This window comes from Podarcis bocagei, assembly GCF_964188305.1.
Source record: "Podarcis bocagei genome assembly, chromosome: 14".
In the NCBI taxonomy this organism is placed as follows: domain Eukaryota; kingdom Metazoa; phylum Chordata; class Lepidosauria; order Squamata; family Lacertidae; genus Podarcis; species Podarcis bocagei.
Genome location: NC_138139.1, coordinates 11,062,397 through 11,088,521, shown reverse-complemented (window position 1 = coordinate 11,088,521; position 26,125 = coordinate 11,062,397). Strand labels below are relative to the sequence as shown.

Here is a 26,125-nt window from a genome sequence, read left to right as displayed (position 1 = left end):
CTTTCTACTATCCATGGAGAATACTATGCCCAGGTTAGGACAATAAGCTGAAAGTGGAAGCAAAAGTTTCTGAACATCTCGCAGCTGCACTGGAAGAGAGGGAGAAGTGTGCAAGCTCTACCTAGTAATACAAAATCATGTTTTAGCATTGAATACTAATGAAATAATTCCCTCTTACATGGGAGGGAAGGAGGTAACCTCGTTTAAGATGATGCCTGCTTACAAACACTTGCATCTATCATCTAAAAACAAAAGTACCATGCTTTTTCTTTAGAACTAATGGTTTTTCTCATATGTTAAATTACTAAAATCCACATGTATACTGAACAAAGATTTCTTTAGTCGTGTGACAGCTCCAGAGTTACATATTCATTTAATGGCAATACAGTGGTACCTTGGGTTACGAACTTAATTCGTTCCGGAGGTCCGTTCTAAACCCAAAACTGTTCTTCACCTGAGGCACGCTTTCACTAATGGGGCCTCCTGCTGCTGCCACGCCGCCGGCGCACGATTTCCGTTCTCATCCTGGAGCAAAGTTCTCTACCCGAGGTACTACTTCCGGGTTAGCGGTGTTTGTAATCCGAAGTGTTTGTAAACCGAAGCATTTGTAACCCGAGGTACCACTGTACTGTTCCCCTGCTTAAAGCTCAAGACCTTTAGACAACATATTTCCCAGACACCTGCCTTTCGTGGATCTTGTTTCTCCAGTTCTAACATACCTAGAGAAACACAGGCAAGACTACACAATACTTACGAAAGGTGCTAAGAAAAGCCACATCAAGATACAGAAACAAGATTGATCTGTTTTAAGTGCTTGTATTCTATAACCTACCTAAATTAGGGGGTTGCTTGACTGTATGCTATAATATTCCCACTTCCTTCACATTTATAGCACACTTTTTACCATTTTAATAAATAGTCCCATGATAAATGATTCAGGAGAACACAGGTAGCCAAGGATGTACCTGGCTTGTACCTGCTTTTTATCACATAACAGCTAAGCACAAGTTACTGCTACTAACTCTTCTAGATGTGCATCAGTACACATTGTGGAGGGAATGCTGCATACGGAAGAAACTCAAAAATCTGCATTGTAAAGGTATGGTTCCGTATGTGCGAATCCACTCTTACTTGGCATCACAGCAGTAGAACTCTGGAATTTTCCATTTCCAATCCTCTTTAAGCTATTCTGCTGAACCATCTCACAAAGTGCTGATTCATGTACTGTGTCACATCACAAAGGAGCAGAATACTGGGAGTGGTTAGTGGTTCTCAGATTTGAGCCTATTCAGCATTTATCTACTAACGATCTGCCACACCCCAGAGTAAATTGGCTTTGCTTTAAGTGGCAAAGGAATTTAAGAGCAAAGCACAAGTGCCACTGTTAGGAAATTGTTAAGGAAGCCTTTCAGGATGAAGCCAGACACATGCTATAAGACTTAACATGATTTTCTAATGTGGGTATCGAAGTCCAAAAGCATGTCACATATGAACACCCACATTCTTTCTATCCTAAATTGTGGATAGACGTGGCCAAAAATTGCCTGACTGATAACTGTGTCAAGGGTAAGGAACACACAGGCTAAGTTGGTTAGAGCATGGTGCTGATAACGCCAAGATTGCAGGTTTGATCCCCATATGGGACAGCTGTGTATAGAATCATAGAATCATAGAGTCCAACCCCCTGCCAAGCAGGAAACACCACCAGAGCACCCCTGACATATGGTTGTCAAGCCTCTGCTTAAAGACCTCCAAAGTAGGAGACTCCACCACACTCCTTGGCAGCAAATTCCACTGTCGAACAGCTCTTACTGTCAGGAAGTTCTTCCTAATGTTTAGGTGGAATCTTCTTTCCTGTAGTTTGGATCCATTGCTCCGTGTCCGCTTCTCTGGAGCAGCAGAAAACAACCTTTCTCCCTCCTCTATGTGACATCCTTTTATATATTTGAACATGGCTATCATATCACCCCTTAACCTCCTCTTCTCCAGGCTAAACATGCCCAGCTCCCTTAGCCGTTCCTCATAAGGCATCGTTTCCAGGCCTTTGACCATTTTGGTTGCCCTCCTCTGGACACGTTCCAGTTTGTCAGTGTCCTTCTTGAACTGTGGTGCCCAGAACTGGACACAGTACTCCAGGTGAGGTCTGACCAGAGCAGTATTCCTGCACTGCAGGGAGTTGGACTATTTGATCCTCAGAGTCCCTTCCAACTCTACAATTCTATGATTCTATATCAGGGGTCAACAGACTTTCTCAGCAGGGGGCCAGTCCACTGTCCCTCAGACCTTGTGGGGGGCTGGACTATATTTTGGAAAAAAAATATGAACGAATTCCTATGCCCCACAAATAACCCAGAAATGCATTTTAAATAAAAGCACACATTCTACTCATGTAAAAACATGCTGATTCCCGGGCAGTCCACGGGCTGGATTGAGAAGGCAATTGGGCTGGATCTGGCCCCCAGGCCTTAGTTTGCCTATCCATATTCTATATTGTATTTCACCGAACACCTAACCATACTGAACAGAGCCATGATTGACTTTACAACCTTCTTTACTCATTGTTACTTTGCTTGCATTTGAAACACCATAACCCCAAGATGTACAGAAGAAGTAACTGCTGTCACTCTGCCATATTTAAATTGGCTCTGCTGGATGTCTGCTCTTATTAGTGTCATTTAAGCAAGCCGCTTTAAATGTGCATGGGCCAATACAAAAGTGAGGATGTTTGTTCTGAAGGGTGTTTGGGAGGTTCCGTTGCATTTTTCTTGCTCTGTGAAAAACAACCCAACTAATTAACTCCGGCTGAAAAAATAATTGTTCATGGAGCAAAAATTACAACTTTAATTTTTAACTATACAAGTCTACATGCATTTCAAAATACATCCCCTATGACCGATTTGTGGAGAAAGAACACACTTCGAGGAACAGAACTCAGTCTCCCAGAGTAGGCAGCCCTGCCCAGGCTGATTTCATTTCCTCCGAAGAAACTCAGTGTTCAGATGAAGCACTCTAAACCACTATTTAGCAGTTGATCTGCTCAAATTTTGCACAGCTTCAGACTTGTCAGTCTACAAAGCTGATGGGAAACTCTTTCGCTTAGTTCACATTTTCCGTTAGCTTAGGTACTGTTTACACAGTGTCTGGGTTTAATTGGGAAGATTCAAACCTGTTTCTGTCTTGCTGTGCTATTGCAATTTTATGGCAAGTTTTTCCAAGAAAACTGTTTCTCTCTAGGCTACCAGTTCCTGCTGTCATATAACTGAGCTTGAAAACTGTGATGATGAAGTATTTCTAGCCACCAGGAAGGAAAAGATAGACAGAAGAATTGGGTAGCAGTGACTAGATCTTTTTACAGGGGCTGGGAATCAAATTTCCAAAAAGCACTATGTATAGTAATTTTGAAGAATTGTTTCATTTTTCAGTAACTGAATTAACAGAGATGGTGGACTAGTGCTGCTTTATTTCAGTAAATTGGAAGTAGCTTTATTTATTTACAATGCTAGCATAACATAGATTTCTATACCATCCTTTACTGAAAATTATCAGTGTGTTTACACACACACACACACACACATTTATATTATATTATATTATATTATATTATATTATATTATATTAATAATTTCCATAATATATTTAATTATATAAAAAGCAAAATTAAATACACCATTAAAGGACTGAACTCATCAGCCACTAAAAGCCTGCTTTAAAAAGTGTCATTTATTAATTGGTGTCTGAAAAAAATACAAAGTTGGGATGAGATACAATTCAGTGGGGCGGTAACTCCACTATTTTGCAATTATATATTTGTAGGAATTGCCAGACAGCTCAACACATAAAATCCTAGAAATGAATACATTTTAAGAATTGAAAGGATATATAAAATAAAATGCAGAAACACAGTAAAGCATCTTCCCTTTATTACTTTTATTTTATGATATTTTATTTATTATTTAATATTACTGGAAGGATGATACAGCACAGAAGTGGGCAGCATCTTATTAAAAGAAAAACAGAAATCGTCTTTTAAAAGTAGGGAGAAGTTAGAAAAGCACAACTTGAGATGTGCTTACCCGAGAAAATGTAAGCAAAGGTTCCTGCCACTTGTTTTAGAAAATGATGAGTTTTAAACAGCTTGCTCCTGGCTGTACTTGCATCTATCACCACTGAAGTCAATGCATGATGTCATTAATGTGAACACTTATCTCAGTGAGAAGCCCATTATATTTATTTGGAGTTTTAACTGAGTCTCCTGCTGGCTACAAATAAGGCCTAGGTACTTTTCTGCAGAAAAAACACAAATGTGACTTGTAGACACACTCAAATATTGATTCATCTGCATTTAGATCATTTTGCTTTTTCTTCTGGGTAATTCCTAGGAAATAGAATATGGTCTAAGAGTGGAGGAACTTCTTTGACATGTGAATATTTTTCTATACACCATAATCACTTCACACAAACATTAGTTTGCTTGGTCTGTAGAAAGTGCCAACTCTAGTTAGCGCATAGATCCTGGTGTGATTCATGTCTGACAACACTTTACGCATAAATGCCCACTATAGTAAAAAAAAGATCCGGATGCTATAATGCCTTGTTTTCTTTTGTACCAATTACCAAATTGTGTAAATTACAATCTCCACATTAGCATTTCTCGTATGATTTAAACACAAATGAAGCTTTACATGCTCATAGTATCAAAAAAGAAAACACTAGCGGGCAGTTCATATTTTTATGACTCCTTCAACCCAGGAAAATCAGGTGCTCAGACAAATCCAACACACAAAGTCCTTTAATGTTGCTTTTAATTACAAAAAGTCTCAACTGCACTTACATGAAAGTAACAGTGCTGGAGGAGACTCTTGAGAGTCCCATGGACTGCAAGAAGATCAAACCAATCCATTCTGAAGGAAATCAGCCCTGAGTTCTCACTGGAAGGACAGATCGTGAGGCTGAGGCTCCAATACTTTGGCCACCTCATGAGAAGAGAGGACTCCCTGGAAAAGACCCTGATGTTGGGAAAGATGGAGGGCACAAGGAGAAGGGGACGACAGAGGACGAGATGGTTGGACAGTGTTCTCGAAGCTACCAGCATGAGTTTGACCAAACTGCGGGAGGCAGTGGAAGACAGGAGTGCCTGGCGTGCTCTGGTCCATGGGGTCACGAAGAGTCGGACACGACTAAACAACTAAACAACAACAACAACAACCCCACTGAACTCAATTGGACTTACTTCTGAATAGACATGTATAGGATTGCATAGTTAGTCTCTTCTCCACTCCCCAAAAAAGAATGGGCTTCATAAGATCATTATAGACCTTCAGCATGAAGTTTACCTCCCAGTCCCTACTTACACTGGACTATTATTCTCCTACTTCAAATGATTCCACATGCACCAGAGATAAGCTTTTCCAGAGAAGCCAAACACTAATTAAAATTGTGTCCAAAATGAGTTATAAAATAATAGCTAGTTCAATAACACACAGTTAAAAGTACAGACTCTACCCCAAAGCTAAAAAGTAAACACAATATTAATATATACACTTATAAAAAGTTTGTGTTCTTGTACTGCAAGCTTTATGAACCCAAACTGAATTCCACCAAGCAGAATTAAAAGAAGAACCTAGACTGAAAAACATTCAGATGATGTTCCATAGATTGAATAAGAGGTTATTTGTTTTGAATGGCAAGACCCAAATTCTATGCTACCTATATTGTTCGCAGAAAAATTTTAATGGATTGCATTGTATGGCTGGCCTGATGACTACCTAGCTAGCTAGGTTGTCTTTGTTATTAGAGCAGAAGATGAAGTTGACTATACAAAGAGAACCAGTGAAGTTTTGCCAGGAGACACAGCTTAGAATTCAAGCTTATAAATGCAATAAATGAGATTAAAATAGATATTAATTTAAATGCATTAGCGATGAGAATTTGACATTCTCGATCTCTGGGCTTCACAGAACCCCATCAGGGCTAGAAACAAAAAATATCGGTAGCAAAGCTAGGGATTAATTTGAGAAGTATATTCAAGAAGCATGGCCGCAACACCCTGAGCTAGAGAACTCTATACAATACCACATCTATACATATTGAAAAGCTATATGTATTGATATGATATTGATATCATATCATGATATCTAATGTGATCACCGGAGACATATGATGCATCTACCAAGCCCTTTTTCTCTTATTTTGTATAGCATATTTCCCCCATCAATTTGTATGGAACAAGAGAAATAGCTGGGGAACTGTTATCTCCCTCCTCACAGGCATTTTTAAATAAATAAAAAGAACCTCCAAACGACAGCACGAGGCACATGACTGAGGTTTGGCTACACATGTAGTCAATGCGTGTGTTCCATGTCTATAGCTATGGCCATAATTAAAGTTTAGCTTGGGAACCAAGCATGATGCTGCATGCTGCAATTAGAGTGTTCTTTGTATGAGTTATCCCAACACATCACACAGCCCAATTCATTAGCACTGAAGCTTCCCCAAGGGAGCTGCCGAGTCAGGCTGCTAAGAGACAAGGAGCTTGCATCGCCTGCCCTTCCCTCCCTTGGCATAACCTAGCTTTCATCCACCACCAGCTGCGCATCCCTGGAAAACAAGGGAACCTAAAAACCACCACTGCCAAGGACTGCACTCTGCATTATTTCCTTCCAAACTGCAAGTGTTTTCATTACTGTGCAAAAACAAACACCAGCTGATTATAAGGAAAATCAAGCATGACTCATGCTTATCTAACAGAAGATGTAAAAATGCAATGGTTTGAGAGCGGGCACGTAGCTGGGATTATTATGAGCAGAATTCCTCATCAGGCAAGCAGTAATACAACCGACAAAGCAAACGCTCCTCCACCACCCAAAGCTCCAGCCGCAATAAATGATGCTAGGCTTTCAGATGCCACAAGATGACAGCATGTGGTGAAACTGTTAAAGGGGGGGGGGTGGAGAGAAATAGCTGAGGAAGAGGACATAAAACAAGGTAACATGTGAGCGAGCTGCTCCAAATGAGGAGCAGTCCCTTTGTTTTCTTCACTTTCAGGTCACCAGGAAGGAGAGAGGAAGGAGACGCAGGCAAGGGAGATGCTCCTCAGCCACAGAGGCCCTGACAGGAAGGTGACAACCGGCCCAGCCCAGCCCCACCACCCCCTGGATGTACAGGGAGGTATAATAGCATCAGGGAGTTGGAAGGGGTCCCGGGGGTCATCTAGTCCAACCCCCTGCAATGCAGAAATCTCAACCAGCTCGCCCATGACAGGTGGAGCACCCAACCTCTCTGCTTGTGGGGGAGGCCGGCTCCTCGTTCCCTAATCCAACATCCTAAAATAAAATAAAATAAAATAAAGGTGGGGGTGGCAGAAAGAGAGATGAGGGAGAGAAATGGCTCATAGGGACCAAATCCCGTCTCCTCCATCACTGCTGTGTGTGACTCATAGGCACCACCATCGCTCGTCGAGGGCCTGGCCCCATTCACTACACACACACACACACACACACACACACACACACACCCCAGATACACACACACCCGTCCCCTTGGCAACGAGGCCCACACCCCTCCCGCGGCGTTGCCAAGCACCCTGCAACGGCCTCGGCCTCCCCTCGCCATTCATTCCCGCCTTTGCAAGGCTGAGGGGGAAAGCGCAGGCCTCGTTGGCGCCCGTCTCTCTCTCCCCCCCGGCGCCGCTCCGCTCCCCGCCGCTCACCTTTGTGTACAGCTCGGACGCTGCCATGGCTGCAGCGGCGCTGCAGGGGCTGCTCCGGGCGGCCGGCCGCGATGGCAGCGGCTCTTCGCCTCCGGGCTGGAGCGAGGGAAGCGGCGAGGGAGGGAGGGAGGGAGGCCGGCCAGGCAGGCAGGCAGCCCGGGGCGGGGCGCAGGGCGGGGCGCGCGCCGAGAGAGGCGAGGCGTCTTGCCGCGGCGCCCCGCTCACGGCTGCCGTTTCTCCTCAGGAGGCGGCTGGGCTGGCCTCGCCATGTTGCTACCTGGGAAGGGCAGGGAGGATGGGGGCGATGCAGGCGCGCAGCCGGCTCCCTCCTCCTCCCGCTCCGGCTGCAGGGGCTCTTCGTGCATTGTGGGTACCAGCCGGCGCCGGAGAAAGGGAAGGCGGCCGCCGGGCGGCTCTCTCGCGGGCGCGCGCTGCCTCCCACCGGCCGCGCGGGCGAAGTGTCGGCGGGCCGAGGCGAGGAAGGAGCGACCTCAGACCCGGGCTGCTCGCTCCCTGGCCGAGTCCGGCCTCCCGCAGAAACCCAGAAGAACCTGCGGGTGGGGTGTTGCTTTTGTGCTTATTTAGAAAAGGCTTCGCAGATTTGCATCGCGAGCCTCGGTTTGCATCCTTTCTCAGATGCATCCTTTCCAAGAGCAGGCCTGGATTTAGGTTTGATGAGGCCCTGAGCTACTAAAAGTAATGGGGCCCTTTATATGTCCAGCTGTCCTTTGTCAATAACAAATTGTCGCTGTTTGTTGTGCTGTATGGTCATTTATGGACCTAATAGGTATCTAAAGCTATTTACACATGCAGAATGTAAGCACCCTATATATAAAGGCAAAGGGACCCCTGACCATTAGGTCCAGTCGTGACCGACTCTGGGGTTGCGGCGCTCATCTCGCTTTATTGGCCGAGGGAGCCGGCGTACAGCTTCCGGGTCATGTGGCCAGCACGACTAAGCCGCTTCTGGTGAACCAGAGCAGCGCACGGAAACGCCATTTACCTTCCCGCCGGAGCGGTACCTATTTATCTACTTGCAATTTGACCTGCCAGCTGCTAGGTTGGCAGGAGCAGGGACTGAGCAACGGGAGCTCACCCCGTCGCGGGGATTCGAACAGCCGACCTTCTGATCAGCAAGTCCTAGGCTCTGTGGTTTAACCCACAGCGCCACCCATGTCCCACACCCTATATATAGAAATGAGAAACCTTTGATATTTTAGGGAGCAGGTGGGGCCCATTATTTACATCATAGGAACCTGCACAACACAAAACACTGTTGCTGTATGTAGGTTTTATTTGTTTTTTATCTTATATTTTGGAAATGTACATCCAGGTTTTTTTCCTTTAAATTTTTGGGGGTTCCCAAGAGTGTGGGGCCCTAAGCTATAGCTTGTTTAGCTTACACATGAATCCGGCACTGTCCACGAGGCTTAGCTGGGCCTTACTGCGCCCAGATAAATTAAGCAAGCAATGGATGGGCCATGCAGCGTCCTTGAACAGACCAAAAAGTACAGTCGAGTCATTGACTGCGCTGTTTGCATTCTGTTGCCATTTGATCCCGTGGATGCTGGGAGCCGGCCAGAGTGGCCAGGGCAACCCAGTCAGATGAGTGGGATTCAAATTTATTATTAATTTTTATAGATATCTTTTTTCTGTACACCCATGCCTGTGTGTGTTGATGGATATATTTATGTTTTTATCTTGTATTTTTATGATGTGAACCACCTTGGTCTACAGTTGAAGGGCATAATAAAAATTTAATAAATAAATATGCATATGATGAAGGGAACTCCAGGAAAAAGATGGGCTACAATAAATTGGTTAGGCCTCAAGGTGTCACAAGACTCCTTGCTTATCTTTCTGAAACAGAAACCTAGCTAGTCTTCTGAAAGTTATTCCCAGGTCTGTGTGAATAGGGCTATAGATGCACAAACCACAGAGCCTAGGACTTGCCGATCAGAAGGTCGGTGGTTCAAATCCCCACGGTGGGGTGAGCACCCATTGCTCAGTCCCATTGCTCAGTCCCTGCTCCTGCCAACCTAGCAGTTCGAAAGCACGTCAAAGTGCAAGTAGATAAATAGGTACCACTCCAGCGGGAAGGTAAATGGCATTTCTGGGTGCTGCTCTGGTTCACCAGAAGCAGCTTAGTCATGCTGGCCACATGACCCAGAAAAACTGTCTGTAGACAAACGTCGGCTCCCTCGGCCAGTAAAGCGAGATGAGCGCTGCAACCCGAGTTGTCTGTGACTGGACTTAACAGTCAGGAGTCCCTTTACCTTTAAGCTTTACTGAAGACAGTGGCATTTATGAGTATACATGGTTACATAGTATTACTCTGTTACAGTGGGATCCTAAGGATATTTTCTCAGGAATAAGTTCCAATAAAATTCATTTCCCAAGTACATTTAGGATTGCAGTCTTTTGAGTGGGGGGTGCTTTCATAAACCTGTTAGAGTCAGCTTTAAGCAGTTACATGAAATGTTAACTTCAACTGGATCTGGGCATGTTTCTACAAGATTTCAGCTTCACGGAGATAATATTTCATATATCTCAGGAAGTTTTCTGTAGTCCACTAAAGTGTATGCCATACTTAGTAGATTTGTTACAGGGCATTCTTAAGCATTTTACTCAAAAGTAAGTCCCGTTGAGTATATAGAGATTTACTCCATACTAATAAGCTAACACTTGCCTTCTAATAACTATGCAGTCCAAACCCCAAACCCACCAGGTTGGAGAGGATTAGGCTATGGAGCAAGCACCCCTTCCCTTGGCAATTGGGAACCTCCATTGGAAGAAATACCCTCACCCTAGCAGTGGAAAACATGCACAATGTAGAAATCCATTCACTTACTGGCAGACAGAAGTCTTGCCTGCTATTGATCTGCTTGGAGTAATGTCCAAAACAAGGAGACATGAAGGGGATGCAGCATGCATGGGAGTGAAGGATACAAAGGATACATATTCAAATCCTGCTCAGACTGCTGCCATGTCATTACCGCCAGGCAGATCCAAGCTATCCAAAGGAGGGGCATATATGGACGTACCCCAAAGAAAATAATGGGCTGGGCCTGATTCAGGCCCCTGCCCCATCTGGCGGCCATGTGTATGCCAGCATGAGAACCCTCTCTGGATGTGGAGGGGGCCCTACAACCAAAAATGCACAGCACTGGTAGGACATAAACCCCATATGCACCAGTCACAAAACTGTCTCTTGCAGTGATTCTGCTCTTTTCTGGAAGGCTGGTCTCACCTAAGTGACATCAAACAGATGGTGGCTATCAGTGACAGGACTTTTTTTAGTCCAGATAGCAAGATTGTGGAATACCTTCCTGGCGGAAATCCACTAGGCACCTCCTCTTCTAGCTTTCAGCTTTATGCTTAAAGAGCTTTTATATTTCAATGCAGTGCTTGCCATTTTAAAAAAAGTGTTAATTTTTTGTTTGCAGAATTGTTATTTAGCTGCCTATTGATCCTTTTAAAATTCTGTTTTTCCATACCATTTCCTTATTTTATTGTTTTGTTAAGTCTTGGAAGTCGCTTTGTGTGTGTTTAACAGAAAAGCAAGGTAATAATAAGAAGCATTTATCCCCAAGTAACTGCACATATAATCACAACCGTTGCTGCTTCCTCTTGAGAACCCACTCTGATGACAATCTCCAAATAACTATCAGATCCTGTGTTTCATCAGTACGTTCCATTGCTGTCAATGTGGACTTACTGTGGAAGTATATTTTGAATTGATCACTGCGTAAGATTACACACTACAGTTGCAATGCATTTCAGGCCTGCAGACTAATCCTTTGAATGCTTACACAAGAGCAAGACCCCGTGAGTTCAGTAGGCTTTCTTCTAGGTAAGTAGTCAAGAGCCAGTAGTAGCTTTACATCCCTTTCAGCTCAGCTTAACTTACTCCCAAGTAAACTTGCCTATGGTTGGGTTGCAAAATGTCCCACTCAAGTCAGACATACTTCTTAGTAAACAGGCTTGATATATAGCCATGTGTTTAAGAGCTCAGGGATAGCACGAAATGTTGAGAGTGGGGTACAGTATAGTGAATATATAGTGGTTGCCTCAAAATGGAGAGGCGTTCAAATTTAGCTATTGTGGGAAATTAAAGGAGCATCCAGCTGCTGTAATTAAGAGGGGCTTTATGTCCAGGAATACAGCATGCTAGCAGTGAGAGTGGCCGTAAAGCATATACTTAGGGAATCGTCAGTTTATTTAATTTAGAGAAATGGGGAATTGAGGAGCATCCAGTTGCTGTAAAAGACCAGACTTAAGACTCTTATGCTAGATATGTTTAAAATCCAGTCCTAACCACTTATTAATAAGTAAATTGGGCAGAAAGTGGCGCTCAGAGAACCCTTTGCATCCTACTGGTTTCAGAGGGACTTGTTTCAAGTATGACCAGGGTTGTAGCCATGCAGCTTATTCCGAAGGAGGAGAAGAAGGATGTTCACCTCATAGGCCTTTGGACCGTATTGATGGAACCTTCTTTGAAATAAATGTTATCATGATTTGTTGATTTAGGTAGTAATACAACACTCAGGGTGGCACTGTGGTCTTAGGTAGACTCCAAATGCTAAAAGGGGGAGCAGATTACGGGTATATGGGCTAATCATTCAGTTCTTCTAAGTGGAGTTCAACTGCATTTGTAGGAAGCAGGCACAAGATCTGGAGAGATACAGATAGAGCACAAAGGCGGCGTGGTCTCAGGTTTCCAGTGAGGAAGTTATAGGATTAAGGCACATCCAGCTATTTTCGGAAGCAGAGAGAGAGGTAGCGGGTATCAAGCCACTACAAGGAAAATGACATGTTCTTAGGAATGTTTATTTAGCAGTTGGGCATCATTTGTTTCATTTCTTCCATCGAATTAAAAGTACAATATATTCAGTTCCTAGATGGTCTCTTTTCTAGCCTCAGAGCTTCTTAGCTTCATCAAATTTGGAAGACAGCTGTTTATAGTTTGTTTTGTAAGCTGGTTAGAGAGAATGTGTGTGCACATAGACAACAATCTCACCACCACCTTTTCTATGCAAGCTTATAGATCTATAGAAGTCTGTTCCTTTTAGACAAAATATGAATTTATATATTTGGCATTCATATACCTCCCCCTCCACAACCCTGGAAAAGAATTCTGTACACACCCATGTTTATATTTTAACTCTGAGAGTAGGAGTTTCTGCATCGAGTTCCAAAATAACTTGAGCAGTCATGGGTAGTATGCATATCGAGGCCTCAGCCAGCAAAATGTATTGGAGCTGACCTGACCTTGCTCACAAGTTCTCTGACTTGCGTAGGAAGTAGAGAATCAGAAGAAGCTGCGTGAAGATCTCTGCATCTTCCTCTTAGCTCTGCTCCTCACTAGAAATGTGACACAGTAAGCCAAATCCCGTTTTTTATTTTATGATGCACACAAAATTCAGGGAGCAGGTCCTATATACCAAGAACAGCCAGCATTTTATTTCTGCATAGTACAGCGGTACCTCGGGTTAAGTACTTAATTCGTTCTGAAGGTCCGTTCTTAACCTGAAACTGTTCTTAACCTGAAGCACCACTTAGCTGATGGGGCCTCCTGCTGCTGCCGCGCCGCCGGAGCACGATTTCTGTTCTTATCCTGAAGCAAAGTTCTTATCCTGAGGTACTATTTCTGGGTTAGTGGAGTCTGTAACATGAAGCGTATGTAACCTGAAGCGTATGTAACCCAAGGTACCACTATACAAAAACTGCAGCATCCACATCGTGGTCACTGTATGGTGGATGTTTTTAGCTGCCTCAGCTCTAGGCTTCCTCATTATAGGGATTTGTTTATTTTTATTCATGTGGCTTTGTGCATACAGTATAGAACACCCCCATGTGTAGTATGAAGTGGTGCAACCCAGGAAGAGGTTTAATATGTTTGTTCCAGCAACTCTAGTCTACTTTCGCAGAGCTCTAAGCATTTTGTATCGTCACATACATGTTCTGTGTGATGCAGGAGTACTGATATCCAGTGACATCAAGATGGCTGGAAAGTAGACCAAGCTGCAACAGGGCTCATTCTGAGTGGGAACTTCCGGGGGGGGGGGGTCTGCTCTGGAAGTAGTTACCACTGTGCAAGAGATGCATCCGATAGAGAAGAGCTCCACCTAACAGCATCAAGGCAACTTATTGTACCTGCAGTTTGTTCCTTGCATTCAAAGGAACTGGGAGTTCAGGAACTGTGAGACACACTCCAACTTACCTTCAAGGCAGAGTGCAGAAAGAATAAGGATGCATTTTCTTGACTGCCTTCTCTTAATAACAGAATGACAAGAGTGTTTAAATATTAACTTGCAAAGATTTAAGGATTTGCTTTCATGCTGGAACCAATCCCAACCATGTCTGATCTACCAAAGGAGGATGCTGAAGGATGTGTGCCATTTACAAAGCGGGATTTAAAATCAAGCCTTTTTTCCCCTTTTTGCTTAAGGTGCACCACACTTTACACCATGAAATGTGTTGCCCCCTTTAAAAAAAGAGAGAAAAATAGGTTGTAGCCAGGATGACCAAAAACAACACGCCTAGCATGAGTTGTGGTGGAAAGCAAGGTTAAGGGTACTTTCACACAGTTACTTTGCATCAAGGTGTTTGAGATATTAAAACTAGTCACTGATGAGTGTGTGTGGTTTAAGTTTTTACTTCTTGGGATTTTCTCCAGAAATGGCAAATCCGGGGGGGGGGGGGATATAAAGACTGGCATTTTGATACCAACATCATGTAGGTGCTGCAAGGAGCATAAATTCCACAACAAACACCAACCTGGAAGTACTCTATGATGTAGTAAATGCTATAAACCACTCTCAACTTACCTTTTGTATTTGGAGTGCCTCAGGCCTTTTAGAGTTAACAATAAAGCCTCCAAGTCTGATCAGCTCAATCTTCCCATTATAGAAACTTGTTCATATAGCTATATTTAAACAGTGTAGATACAGTGTACATCTATTTATAGAATCAAGCCCAGAACTGTTATACACCATTTCCTATACCGTGTATAAAAAAAACCCAAGAGACTGCTTGCATCAAGTGGAGTTTCACCAGGTGCAATGCATATTATATTTTAGTCAACATGTAATAAATGCTTGAGGGATGAAATCAATCTAGTCCTGCACTGAGTTTGTAAGTTTATCCAGGTACTTTGGGATATTGATACAAGACGGCTGCCATCACATGGCTATGCTCTGCCCTACGCAAAGCAGCCTTATTCTGTTGTATCTAGCTATTTTGGTCTTGCTCCCGCAACAAAATATATTGCATCGTGAGAGATCACTCAGTTAGAGTACTGTGTCCAGTTCTGGGCACCACAATTCAAGGAGGACACTGACAAACTGGAACGTGTCCGGAGGAGGGCAACCAAAATGGTCAAAGGCCTGGAAACGATGCCTTATGAGGAACGGCTAAGGGAGCTGGGCATGTTTAGCCTGGAGAAGAGGAGGTTAAGGGGTGATATGATAGCCATGTTCAAATATATAAAAGGATGTCACATAGAGGAGGGAGAAAGGTTGTTTTCTGCTGCTCCAGAGAAGCGGACACGGAGCAATGGATCCAAACTACAAGAAAGAAGATTCCACCTAAACATTAGGAAGAACTTCCTGACAGTAAGAGCTGTTTGACAGTGGAATTTGCTGCCAAGGAGTGTGGTGGAGTCTCCTACTTTGGAGGTCTTTAAGCAGAGGCTTGACAACCATATGTCAGGAGTGCTCTGATGGTGTTTCCTGCTTGGCAGGGGGTTGGACTCGATGGCCCTTGTGGTCTCTTCCAACTCTATGATTCTATGGCAGCGTGAGTGTGCAAGCCTGTGGGCACTAAGCATCTCATACAGGTGTCTCAGCCTCTGCAACAGCCTCTGCTGGGGAGGGTGTCATTGACCCAGTTTAGAACACAATAAGCCTGCTGGATCAGACCAAAGGCACATCAAGGCCAGCATTCTGTTCTCAGTGGCCAACCAGATGCTTGCAAGCAGGACCCCAAGTACAACAGCACTCTCCTTGTGATTCTCAGCAACTGGTATTCAGAGGCATACTGATTCCCAACAGTGGAGGTAGAAGAGAGCCATTGTGGCATAAGGTAAGGGCTGGCTGCCATATTTCTTCATAATGGTATATCTACTATTCAGGGCTATAACCTGTATTTGGTTGACCAATACAATTCATTAAAGAAATAGGCCATCATTGGGCAGCCCAGCTGGACATTACTCAAACAGCCTTACAAACCTAAGTTCCATTGTAAACAACTGATAGACCGGAAGGCACAGGAGATGAAATGCGTTGAAAATGTGCAGCTGCTTTCATGTTTTGAATGAAAGTTCCAGGTTCAAACGCCATTGTGCCCAGTAAAAATATAACAGTCACTACCAGTCAAAGTAGACAAGACAGGACAGATAGAACGCAGGTTGGATTATGTTCTTCGATTGTGAGCTAAAGCTGCAGTTTGCAGATGTCTGCATTCTAAGGCAGTCTTGGTGATCGATAAACTTCCAGCCAAGTTGTATGCTAGAGGTTGTTGAGCACCTTGGTTTTTGTATTAGAAAACACCAGATTCACTAGGCATTAAAGGGCTTCTCCAGCTCCTGCTTTAGACCCTATAATAAGAATCCCATCTGAAGGTGGGATTACTGTTCAGTTAAAGTTCAGGTTAATTACCACAAACAACACTTACATCTCATAAGCATAGAAACAAGCCTATTATGGAATTAAAGTCAAACAATAAGCTTTAATACTGTTATTAGAAAAATAGGTACTGATGTATATAAAGGTAGTTACAATAAAGTATGTTATATTTTGGTAGTTGGACATACACTACAAAAACAGGCCTAGTCATAGAAGTGCAAAGCAAGTTCTATTGGGACTTTTTAAGCTAAAAGATTAAATGAGTTGTGGAAGTAAACACAGTAAGAGACCAGACAAACTTCTACAGAGCGATGAAAACTAATTAGATGAATTTATTATGCATACTATACAAGGTGGATGTTGGTAAGGAGCAACTGAAATTTTCACCACTTCAGCATCAAAAATGCATTAAGGAATATATCAAACCAAACAGTTCTTTTGTGGCCTCTGCACACACACTCTCCTATGACAATGAATAATGAATGGATGGGATGGGAGTGAGGGGAAGAACACTTCTGAATCACTTAATTACTCCACTAGTTAACTACTGGGAAGAGTTTGGGGGTTACAACATACTGTCTTCATTATAGACGTACTTGAGCACTACTAATCACTGCATAAAGCTGATCGATTGCTAGACTATAGTGCAGATAGATCTCTGAAAAAGGTCATTTTATCAAATAGTAAAACTCATATTATACAGTATGTACACAAGTTTTACAGCTTTATCTTGTTGGAGTAAGCTTAAAGTTGAAAGTTAGTAATCCACTTGCTCTTCTATAAAATGATTGTTGATCTAGCTCCTTGTCTCCTTCACAGCATAGATGATCAAACTATCTTCAGTTGAGGTTTATCCAGAGACACAGGTCCAACATCAGAATGAACTGGTTGGTACTGTAGTATATATTCTTATGGATCACCAGCTTATGTTCTCTTTACAGTCTTTAACATTTTAATTCATTGGTGGACACGGAAAATTTGCACAGTCACAACAATAATATAAAATAGCAAACTGTAACTGGGGGAATGGAATGTTTAGATTTACATGGCTATTTATACCTCCCTATATGTCAAACCAGCTCATCTAACTATGATCTGTGGTGTAGTAGAAACTAGGAAATATTCCAAGTCATTTGCTGTTCAGAACTACTACTTTTAGGCCAGTCACTTTTCAGAAAGCCTAGCTTTTACTTATTTCTACAAAAATAAATTGTGAATGTACATTAGCAACCTTCAATAAAAAGCCACTTAATGTTACCTTGTTCCTCTTGAATTAAACGGAGGGCTGTTCTCAACTTCACTTCACTAATAACAAGGTATTAACTTCGCTATTAAGTCTGTTTCAGTGAATATATTCATGTTACAGGGAGATTAAATCAAAATGAGATACAACCAATTACTGAATTACTTCCCATAGACAAAAACTGATATGCTAGAGACTTTGAAAGTATTTTCCTCATTTAAGACAGAACAGATAATGAAAAAACAGCCCTAATCTTCAGTATATCTAAACCTAACACCCAAATATTTTAAGATACCCAATTTTGATACAGAAAAAAGGTTAAGATTTTTTTTAAAAAAATTGAGAGATGAAGACAATGGGAGTTAGTAGTAATCAGTACCTTTGAAACCAGGTCTCTTGATTAGTATTATAGGTCAGAACTAACATGATTATATTATTAGCTGTATTGTCTCAAATTTGCTTTTTAAAGGGTGGGGGCTTTGCAAAAAAAAAAAAAGTAAGCTCTTTTGACAACTTTCCCCCTCCCCCAAAAAAAGAATCCTCTTGGAAGAAGCCAGCAGAGTCTTGTTTCTTTTACAGTGCAGGTATCAGGCAAAAGAATATAAAATTCCTTTAGCACAGACAAAAATACCACCATAGATGTTAACTAGTTTTAACTGTCATTTCTATCCAATATGCAAGGCAAATAGGTCAATTCACTGAACCACTCCTGCTGTAGTATTGATAACATACTCTGACAAATAAAGACTTAGAATGTTTATCATGAATCACTACAATATATGTAAAAAAAAAATTCAGTAGCACTTCCCAATCCAAATGTATGGATTACTTAACAACTACTGAATTAGATGTTCTTTTATGTGTCAGAGACCTCTAATAGCATCAAAATATACCCATATTTTCACATTCCAAAATATCCTGCATAGATTTTAAAAGATGCAGATGTTGTAGTAGCTTTGGAATACCCTCGTTATCTACAAGTTGCTTAATGTGATGTACTTACCTTTAAAATAATTTAGCCCCCTTGAAGTGCTTTGCCTTAAGGTATAATAGCTAAAGTGTTTTGTATCTATAGTATATATTTAGACTAATCACTGTAGGTTACTGCTGACACAGAGAAAGGATATACTAGCAAAGCCTTTCTATTATAGTTCTTTAAGTGATTTCCAGATTTTAAACGCAGAAGTCTGTTATTTTCAGTAACATAGTTTGACTCAAATGAGGATTATGACTTTCAAAGGTACAGCATTATTTGTGCTTCCAGTTGGCACATTTTTTAAAATGTAAAGTTAACAGATATTTGCAAAAGTTGTGCAAAACCATCTTATTTACAGAAATGGCACAAAAGTGAATTCAGTCTATGCACATGCACACTTCATTCACTTCAAAAATGTGTTCTACACTACAGGACCAAAAGGAATACCAGCTTCAACAGGCAGTTGTCGATAAGCACGAGTTTTACAAGAATTACACCAAAATGAGCAAATATTGCCCAAGTAAAAAATCTATTGTTAAAGCTGAAGTAGGTTTAAGGCCATTCAAGTTCAAGAGCAGATACACAAATTAAGTCAGAGCCCCATGTTTGTTTGTTTTTTTAAATACATGCTTTACCTTCTAGCAACTTGCGGTCTAAAACCTCTAGTTTACAAAACCAAACACAAGAAACACAACAGGTGGTTGTATTTAATAGAAACATACTATGCTGTAACTAAGGTGAACTAAAGAAAGCAGAAACATAAAAAAATTGTCAAACCTGCTATGTCACTTGCTGGAACCAGCCCTACACTAGCGAATAGGTAATATGTACATTTTTCAAGTAGATTACTTTACATTGCTCTAACAAAACGTGTCCTTTTTTAAAATCAGTGCATTGTTCTCAATTCCTCCATGGACTACACAACTTAATTCTTAACAGGACTCTCTTACAATAGCAGCACAAGCTACCACTACCTGCAAAGCGGTCAGTCAATGACTTAGTGGAAACAAAAAATGTGAGAAGTAACTATTAAGGAAATATTAAGGGAATGAGAAGATTCATGCAGTTCTGCCATCTAGTCAGCCAGCCAGCTTGCTAGCAACAAGAGAGGGTTTCCGCTGTGGAAGGTCCTGTGGAGTGGGAATGTGGTCACCTGTAACTTCGGTCTTATCAGGAGCTGCAGTAGGGAGTTGCTTATTCTTCATCTTTGCTTTAGCCATATTGTAATCCCCAGAATCAAAGTACTTTTGCTGTAAGGCAAGAAAGAATCGGTGAATTGAGTACAACAGAAACACACACTAAATATACTACTTCCCCCAAGAATCGCCTAACTGTGCGACATTCTGGGCTTACTGTAAGAACAGCCTGCCGGATCAGGCCATCTAGTGCAGCATCCTGTTTGTTCTCGCAGTGGTCAACAAGATGCCTGTGGGAAACCCTCAAGCAGGTTTTATATAAGTTGAGACAGGAAAACGAAACTTCTACCTGATCAAATAGTTATGACCCATCAAATGTAGCCTGTTAGTCTAAAACCAGATATGTAAAGGCTAGGGAAGTTTAAGAATCTTGCTTAAAGCATGTTATTTATCTTAATGAACAAAACAGGCGTCTTTATATTGCAGCCATGTGAGTAATTAGCACCTATGAACAAACAGAGCAAAGTCTGAATAAAACTATTTCAGCCTTGCAGAATTATAAATAGAAATAATATTCAAAGAAGATTATGGGTTACTTTTATTGCTAGCATTTTCTTGCCATCAACAAGTGGAATTATTGTCTATTAGTAAAGGTGTAAAGCATTACAAAACAGGCTTCTCTTAATTGGCACGTCCACACTTTTAAAACAGATTATACTACCATAGATTAGCAGCTGCAATTTGGGGGTTCGTTTTATAAGCCCAGTTGCCTAATACGCTGGGCAGCTCCGAGCCGGGAGAAAGCTGCCCGGCGCGGAGCAGAGCCCATTGCCGCTGCAGCGGGGCGGGCGGGCTCCGCTCTGCGCCGCCCATACCCAGCGTATAAGATAACCCCTGGCCTTTTAACCTCTTTTTCGGGGTTAAGTCGTCTTCTACGCCGGAATCTACGGTATTTGTTTAGGAAACCATTTGTTTATATTTCAGACAGTCCTGGTGGTGAAGGGGCTAGTGTTGAGATATGACTACAGCAAGTATGTTTCTAGACTACAGGTCCCTGACGATTGGCTATGCTTACTGAGGCTAATGATAGTTGGAGTCCAGAGGGTCGCAGGCTCCCCATTTCTGAACCAGAGAGATGAAGTTTTGAATTCCTGCTCAGACACTAAGCTCACTGGAATGTTACATTGCATTTCTTGGTTCTACCATGGTTCTACCATGATTTATTATCTTCAGCTCATTTTAAATTAGATATAATCCAATATATTTTAGAAAACATATTTGGTTTATTTTCTGGGGGTTTTTTTCAAACTTTGCTCTGATTAATATTTGCTTTCAACCAAATGTGAATAATTATGTTCTTATTTGTATAAACTGGGGGAAAGGAAGTTGGCACTGTTTAATTGCTTACTCAAATGTTTCTATCTATTCCCAGTCTTCATAAAGTTCTATATGGCATATTTTCTTAATTGCAATGTGTTCAGGTACAAAAAATATAAAGTTGAAGAATTAGCGCACAGAAAAATATATTCACACCTCAGATTAATACCCCCAGTGAAATCCCCATTTGTCATTACCAGACAGTGGATTAAACACTAGCTGGCGCCAGTGATGGTTATAAAGTTAAAAAACTATTCTGGTATATACTATATTATATAGGTAAAAGCCACTTCCATAACACTCTGGATATAGCAGCTATACTCCCCTTCAAAACTTGGTTACTTGATAAAAGCAGGACTCTGCAGGCAACTCTCAATACAATCACGAAATGTTGGAAATAACTTTCAGAACTACGGAGTTACTAGTCGAGGCCTTGGCGGTTATTTCAGTTTCACGTGAAAAGATGCATAAAGAGGTCCCTCTCATCTGAAAGGTTATCCTGCAGCAAGTTAAATACAATCTAATCTTAAGGGGTTGTTAGGCTGTGTAGTAAATTTTTTGGTGATGGAAAACAAGAGTACTTGCCAGACCTTTTGAAAAATGCTGTATAATGTTCTAATTTCAGAAAGCCTTTTAAAAAATTCACAGTATTGCTAAGGCATTGTCCACCACAATATTAATGTCACTTTTAGTACTGCTGCCCATTTGTGGTTTATAAATATTTGCTTTAGACATTTGCTTTATGCCTGTTTATTTTTTTGCGGAGGGACAGGACCAAAAGTTCATATATAATTTAAATAAATGATCACTAATATGGAGTATGTGAACACTTGAGCATGTATGCTTTCACTGTTCCAGTTTAACAATCCCCACCTTCACAACCAAGTAGGCCACAAAATACTCTGTGTTCCCTAAAGCCTTTAAAACTAAAGGAGAATCTGTACCAATGGACCAATTTTAGTTTTCAAGTTAATGTAACTCTGTGTTTGAAACTAAGTAGGCACCAGTCACATTTCGCGACTGGCATCTGGCCTTTTGTGAGCAAGTGGAGATGTCTGGTGGCCACATTTGGCGCCTAACATTTCCATCTTGGCTGGCCGGCACTGCTGTGATGCTTGCTGGGCAGCTTGCACTAAAATACATGACTCTTTTGCTGATGCCCTGCCCTGCAAATCAGCTGGCTTGCAACACCAAAACAAGCTCCAATGTAAAGAGGCTGTTTGCTGGATGCCTGATCTGCCGCTGCAGGTGTGTGAGGGTTAATGCTGCCTTGCACACCTCACATGTAGAGGCACTGCCAGGCACTGCCAGGTACAGCCCAAGGGTAAGTGTCAATGGTGGGGACTGAGGCGAACCAAGGCAGAGATGCCTTGGTCCCAATAATGGTACTGCCCAACTGTGGATGCTGGTTTTTATTTTCTTCTGGATCAACAGTTACATTTGCTTTTTATTAAACTGTGTGTTCTTGAAGAAACAAGTAATTCACGCAACGTATTTTCACAGCTCTTTTAAGCAAAGTGTGAAGAATGCCTACTTTTAAAAACACACAGAGATTGGAGGGAAAATGTCAATTTAGAAAGCACCATGCACCGTTTGTGGGCTCTGATATGAAGTGAAGTATGCTTTCACTGAATTACAACTGAAATCGATAGGCCTTTACTGCCCAGAAAGTATGATTGAGGTGTTGGTTTCAAAGCAAACTTCTCATCCATATGAGCAAAACTGGCATCATTGCAAGCAGACAGATTATAATGCTTTACTTGCTTAGACAGACTAACTACACATGGTTCAAGCTTACTCACTCCTTTCTGGAGCCGCTTTCTCAAGAAATCTGAGCCCCCAGGCTTTTGTCCCAGATGAGGATATCTGGCCTTCAACTTTGCTTCTTCAGCTTTCTCAGGACTAATCACCTTGTCTTCCATTTCCTGAAAACACAAGGAATTAGTATTTCTACTACATTACTTATGCCTTCCTTTGAATCATCTTGCAATTTCACAAAATGCCCATCTTTAAATATTCAACCTTTATTGGCTAATCCCCCCACCAGCAATATATGATGTGATTAGCCCTATCAGTTTTCACATCCAACGTATACCACACTTAATAACTGTTTTCACTAACTGAATAATACCAGGGTTACTGCCCATTTTACAAAAATATGTACACTGCTTTTAAGTTGGGTAAAAATGCATGAACCCTTCAAAAGATGTATACCCCATTTCTCAGCCAAGAATGGTTCTCAAAGCAGCTTACAGACAATTACAACCACACACAAAGGTTCAGTATTTCAATAATACTTTGCCTCTTCCCTCACTCCAGAGAAAGAGTAAAAGGCACTGCAAGTGGACTCAGAACCCGGCTAATAGCCCTTCCACTGACACGCATGTAGCTCTTCTGCAGCCTACGATAGGTACAATAACCTTGGTCTGCAAACATAGGGGTTGTCAAACAAGCTATAATACAGCTTTGTAGGTCACAAGTTATTTGCACCCAGCCTACATTTATTGTCTGCTATTTGAGGAATCAACATGAGCCACAACCTGGGATTATGTGGCCGGTAACAGAAAAGCATCAGAATATCCATGTGCTGCCCCCTCAGATAACAAACAGATGCTGGACAGTAGTTTTCAATTAAGTTCCAAAGCTTCACTCTGATAATGACCTCCTGTAATATAAGTGGTGCTAATATGAACACATGGAATAATAAGGACACAATCCAAACCATGTAGGTATGCTCAGAATCCACTGATTTATTGCATGAAAGCAGGCTTCCTTAAACTCGGCCCTCCAGATGTTTTGAGACTAAAAATTCCCATAATTCCTGACCATTGGAGGGTTTGAGGAAGCCTGGGTTAAAGTATCTTCAAGTTGCAGGTGTGAAAATATTGTTTTTATTAAAAGTCAGTAAGCAAAATGCAAAAACAGTTAATTGTTTTAGACTTTTAATACATAACTCTTAAAAAGAACCCAGACCAACAAACAACTTTATATCCCATGGTAAGACTTCTTCACTGCAGGCCAGTTCAGAACAAAAAAAATTACAGGGAGTTACGTCGTCTCCCCCCTCCAATGCACTTTCAGCCCAATCCTACGCATATTTCCTCAGAAAATCACACCAAGTTTAATTCTGTCTACTCCCAGGTATGCCTGAGTAGAAATGGCATATTGACCCTAATTTTTGTTCTTTATAGGCTAAAGCAGTGTTTCCCAAACCTGGCAATCCAACTGTTTTGGGGGGACTACAACTCCCACCATCCCTAGCTAGCAGGACCAGTGGTCAGGGATGATGGAAATTGTAGTCCAAAAACAGCTGGAGTTTGGAACACTGAAGCATAAAATCAGTCCATTACAGCTTCTTTACTGCACTAAAGCAGCATCAAAGCCTGCCTCTTTTGTATATACCAGTAATGGCCAAACTTGGCCCTCCAGCTGTTGTTGGACTACAACTCCCATCATCCCTAACTAACAGGACCAGTGGTGAGGGATGATGGGAATTGTAGTCCCAAAACAGCTGGAGACCCAAGTTTGGCCATCACTGGTATATATGAAACAGAATGCTGGCAATTAACAAAAAAACTAAGATTTACACCCATGGGCATAAAAATAATACCTCGAAGCGAGGCGGGCTAAGGGGGCTCCACGCTGCACGTTGCGGGGGAGCGAGCGTGATGAGGGGCCGATGTCGTCACATTCACGCCGCGCTTTCCCCGGCTTGCTGCAAACCAGACAATACGGGCCCAAGGAGGCGCTTGCGCCCTCGGCGGCGGGCACGCCCACCCCGGGCTCCCTCCCTGCAAGTTCGGCACAGCGAATGGGGCAAGGCGACCCGGAGGCCTCATCAGCCCGCCCTATCTCGCCGGCGTTGGGAAAGCACCTCGTCCCCGCGGACCAAGGGAAATAATAAATAAATAGTAATAGCAATAGTAATAATAACAAAACGTGAGGCGAAAGTGGCGCCGCCACCCTACGCGCTGCGGAACCGAACGCGGGTGGCCTCGGCGGCGCCCCTCAGCTTTCTCTTGCCCAGCGCAAAGTTTTGTGGCTCCTGCTGCGGCCGTTTCTCCACGAAGGAGGGAAACTCGACTGCCAGGAGCGGAAAGGGAGGCTCTTAAGGCGACGGGGGGACGGCAGGGATACCCACACTCGCACCCACCACGGAAACTAGCAGCACACATACATATACATACACACAGAGAGAGGCCTTTCCCTAGACTTTGCGCCATATAAGGCGCGCACGCGCCAGGCGGCTGAGGTGAACCAGCTTCTCTCAGGAACCGTCCCCCTAAGCCCTCGATAAAAGAATTTGGGCCCAGAGAGGAAGGCAAGCCGGTGTGTGAGGGGAGACTCCCCTGACTAAACTTTCCCCCTCAGCCAAGTCGCGGCCTAAGCTGCCTCCGCCGGCTCCGGACATGGCGCCTGAGAGCTCTCCTTCCCTCTCGCACCGCCTCAGGCCCGGCAGCGACGTCTCACCTTCTGCTCCTCCGCCGAAGCGGGCTCCGGGCTCTCCGCAGACATGGCTTCCACACAACCGCGGCAGCAACGCACCGGAGGAGAAAGGCCTGGAGCCGGCGATCAGCTGCTGCTGCTGCTGCTGCTGCTGCTCCTGCTGGTGGTACCACAACCGCACACAAGATGGCCGCCCGCGGACGACGGCGAGCCGGCAGGCTCAAATTTCTGCTCGCGTTCCGGGTTGCCCCGCTACCCTGCCGCCCCGCTGAAGAGCAAGTGGATGAGGCCGGAGAAGGGCAGGCGCGGGATATGCGGCTCTCTCGCAGGAGGATCACGGCTTGCAGCTTGCGTGCGTCACATTGCGCTCCCCTATGGGATCCCGCTCGTCCGCTGTGGCATTCTGGGAGATGTAGTTTATTGGTGCTTGGGACTGAGCTTGATGTTCTCGGCAGCTCTCCTCTAATGTAGGCGCGGGTGTTGAGAAGAAGGGTGCCGTCCTATCCCCAATTACACGGGAGTAAACTCCGTTCTTGAGAGAAAAGCAATGACAAACCTAGACAGCATCTTAAAAAGCAGAGACATCACCTCGCCAACAAAGGTCCGTATAGT

At 42.9% G+C, this 26,125-nt stretch overlaps 2 protein-coding genes across 2 annotated transcripts in view; both read right to left on the bottom strand.

Moving 5' to 3' along the window:
* MYO5A (myosin VA) overlaps window positions 1-7,847 on the bottom strand; it is a 128,142-nt gene extending 120,295 nt beyond the window's left edge. Inside the window, exon 1 of the mRNA XM_081169970.1 lies at window positions 7,709-7,847. Coding sequence (XP_081026096.1) covers window positions 7,709-7,735 — 27 coding nt within the window. The 5' untranslated portion in view covers window positions 7,736-7,847. The remainder of the gene's footprint in view (window positions 1-7,708) is intronic.
* Window positions 7,848-16,634: 8,787 nt separating this feature from the next.
* Window positions 16,635-25,860, bottom strand: ARPP19 (cAMP regulated phosphoprotein 19). The gene is made up of 3 exons (XM_081170098.1): window positions 25,538-25,860; window positions 22,870-22,992; window positions 16,635-19,804 (listed from the first exon to the last, which is right to left on the bottom strand). Exons 1-3 carry the CDS (start codon window positions 25,580-25,582, stop codon window positions 19,634-19,636), a joined length of 339 nt encoding a protein of 112 aa, XP_081026224.1. The 5' UTR covers window positions 25,583-25,860; the 3' UTR covers window positions 16,635-19,633.
* Between the last annotated feature and the right edge of the window lie 265 nt (window positions 25,861-26,125).

Excerpts from the sequence above, each read along its gene's own strand:
- ARPP19 (XM_081170098.1), bottom strand. The coding sequence starts at position 25,582 with ATGTCTGCGGAGAGCCCGGAGCCCGCTTCGGCGGAGGAGCAGAAG. Across the intron at positions 22,993-25,537 it reads CTTCGGCGGAGGAGCAGAAG|GAAATGGAAGACAAGGTGAT; the intron begins GTGAGACGTCGC and ends TTGTGTTTTCAG. Across the intron at positions 19,805-22,869 it reads GAAAGCGGCTCCAGAAAGGA|CAAAAGTACTTTGATTCTGG; the intron begins GTGAGTAAGCTT and ends CTTGCCTTACAG.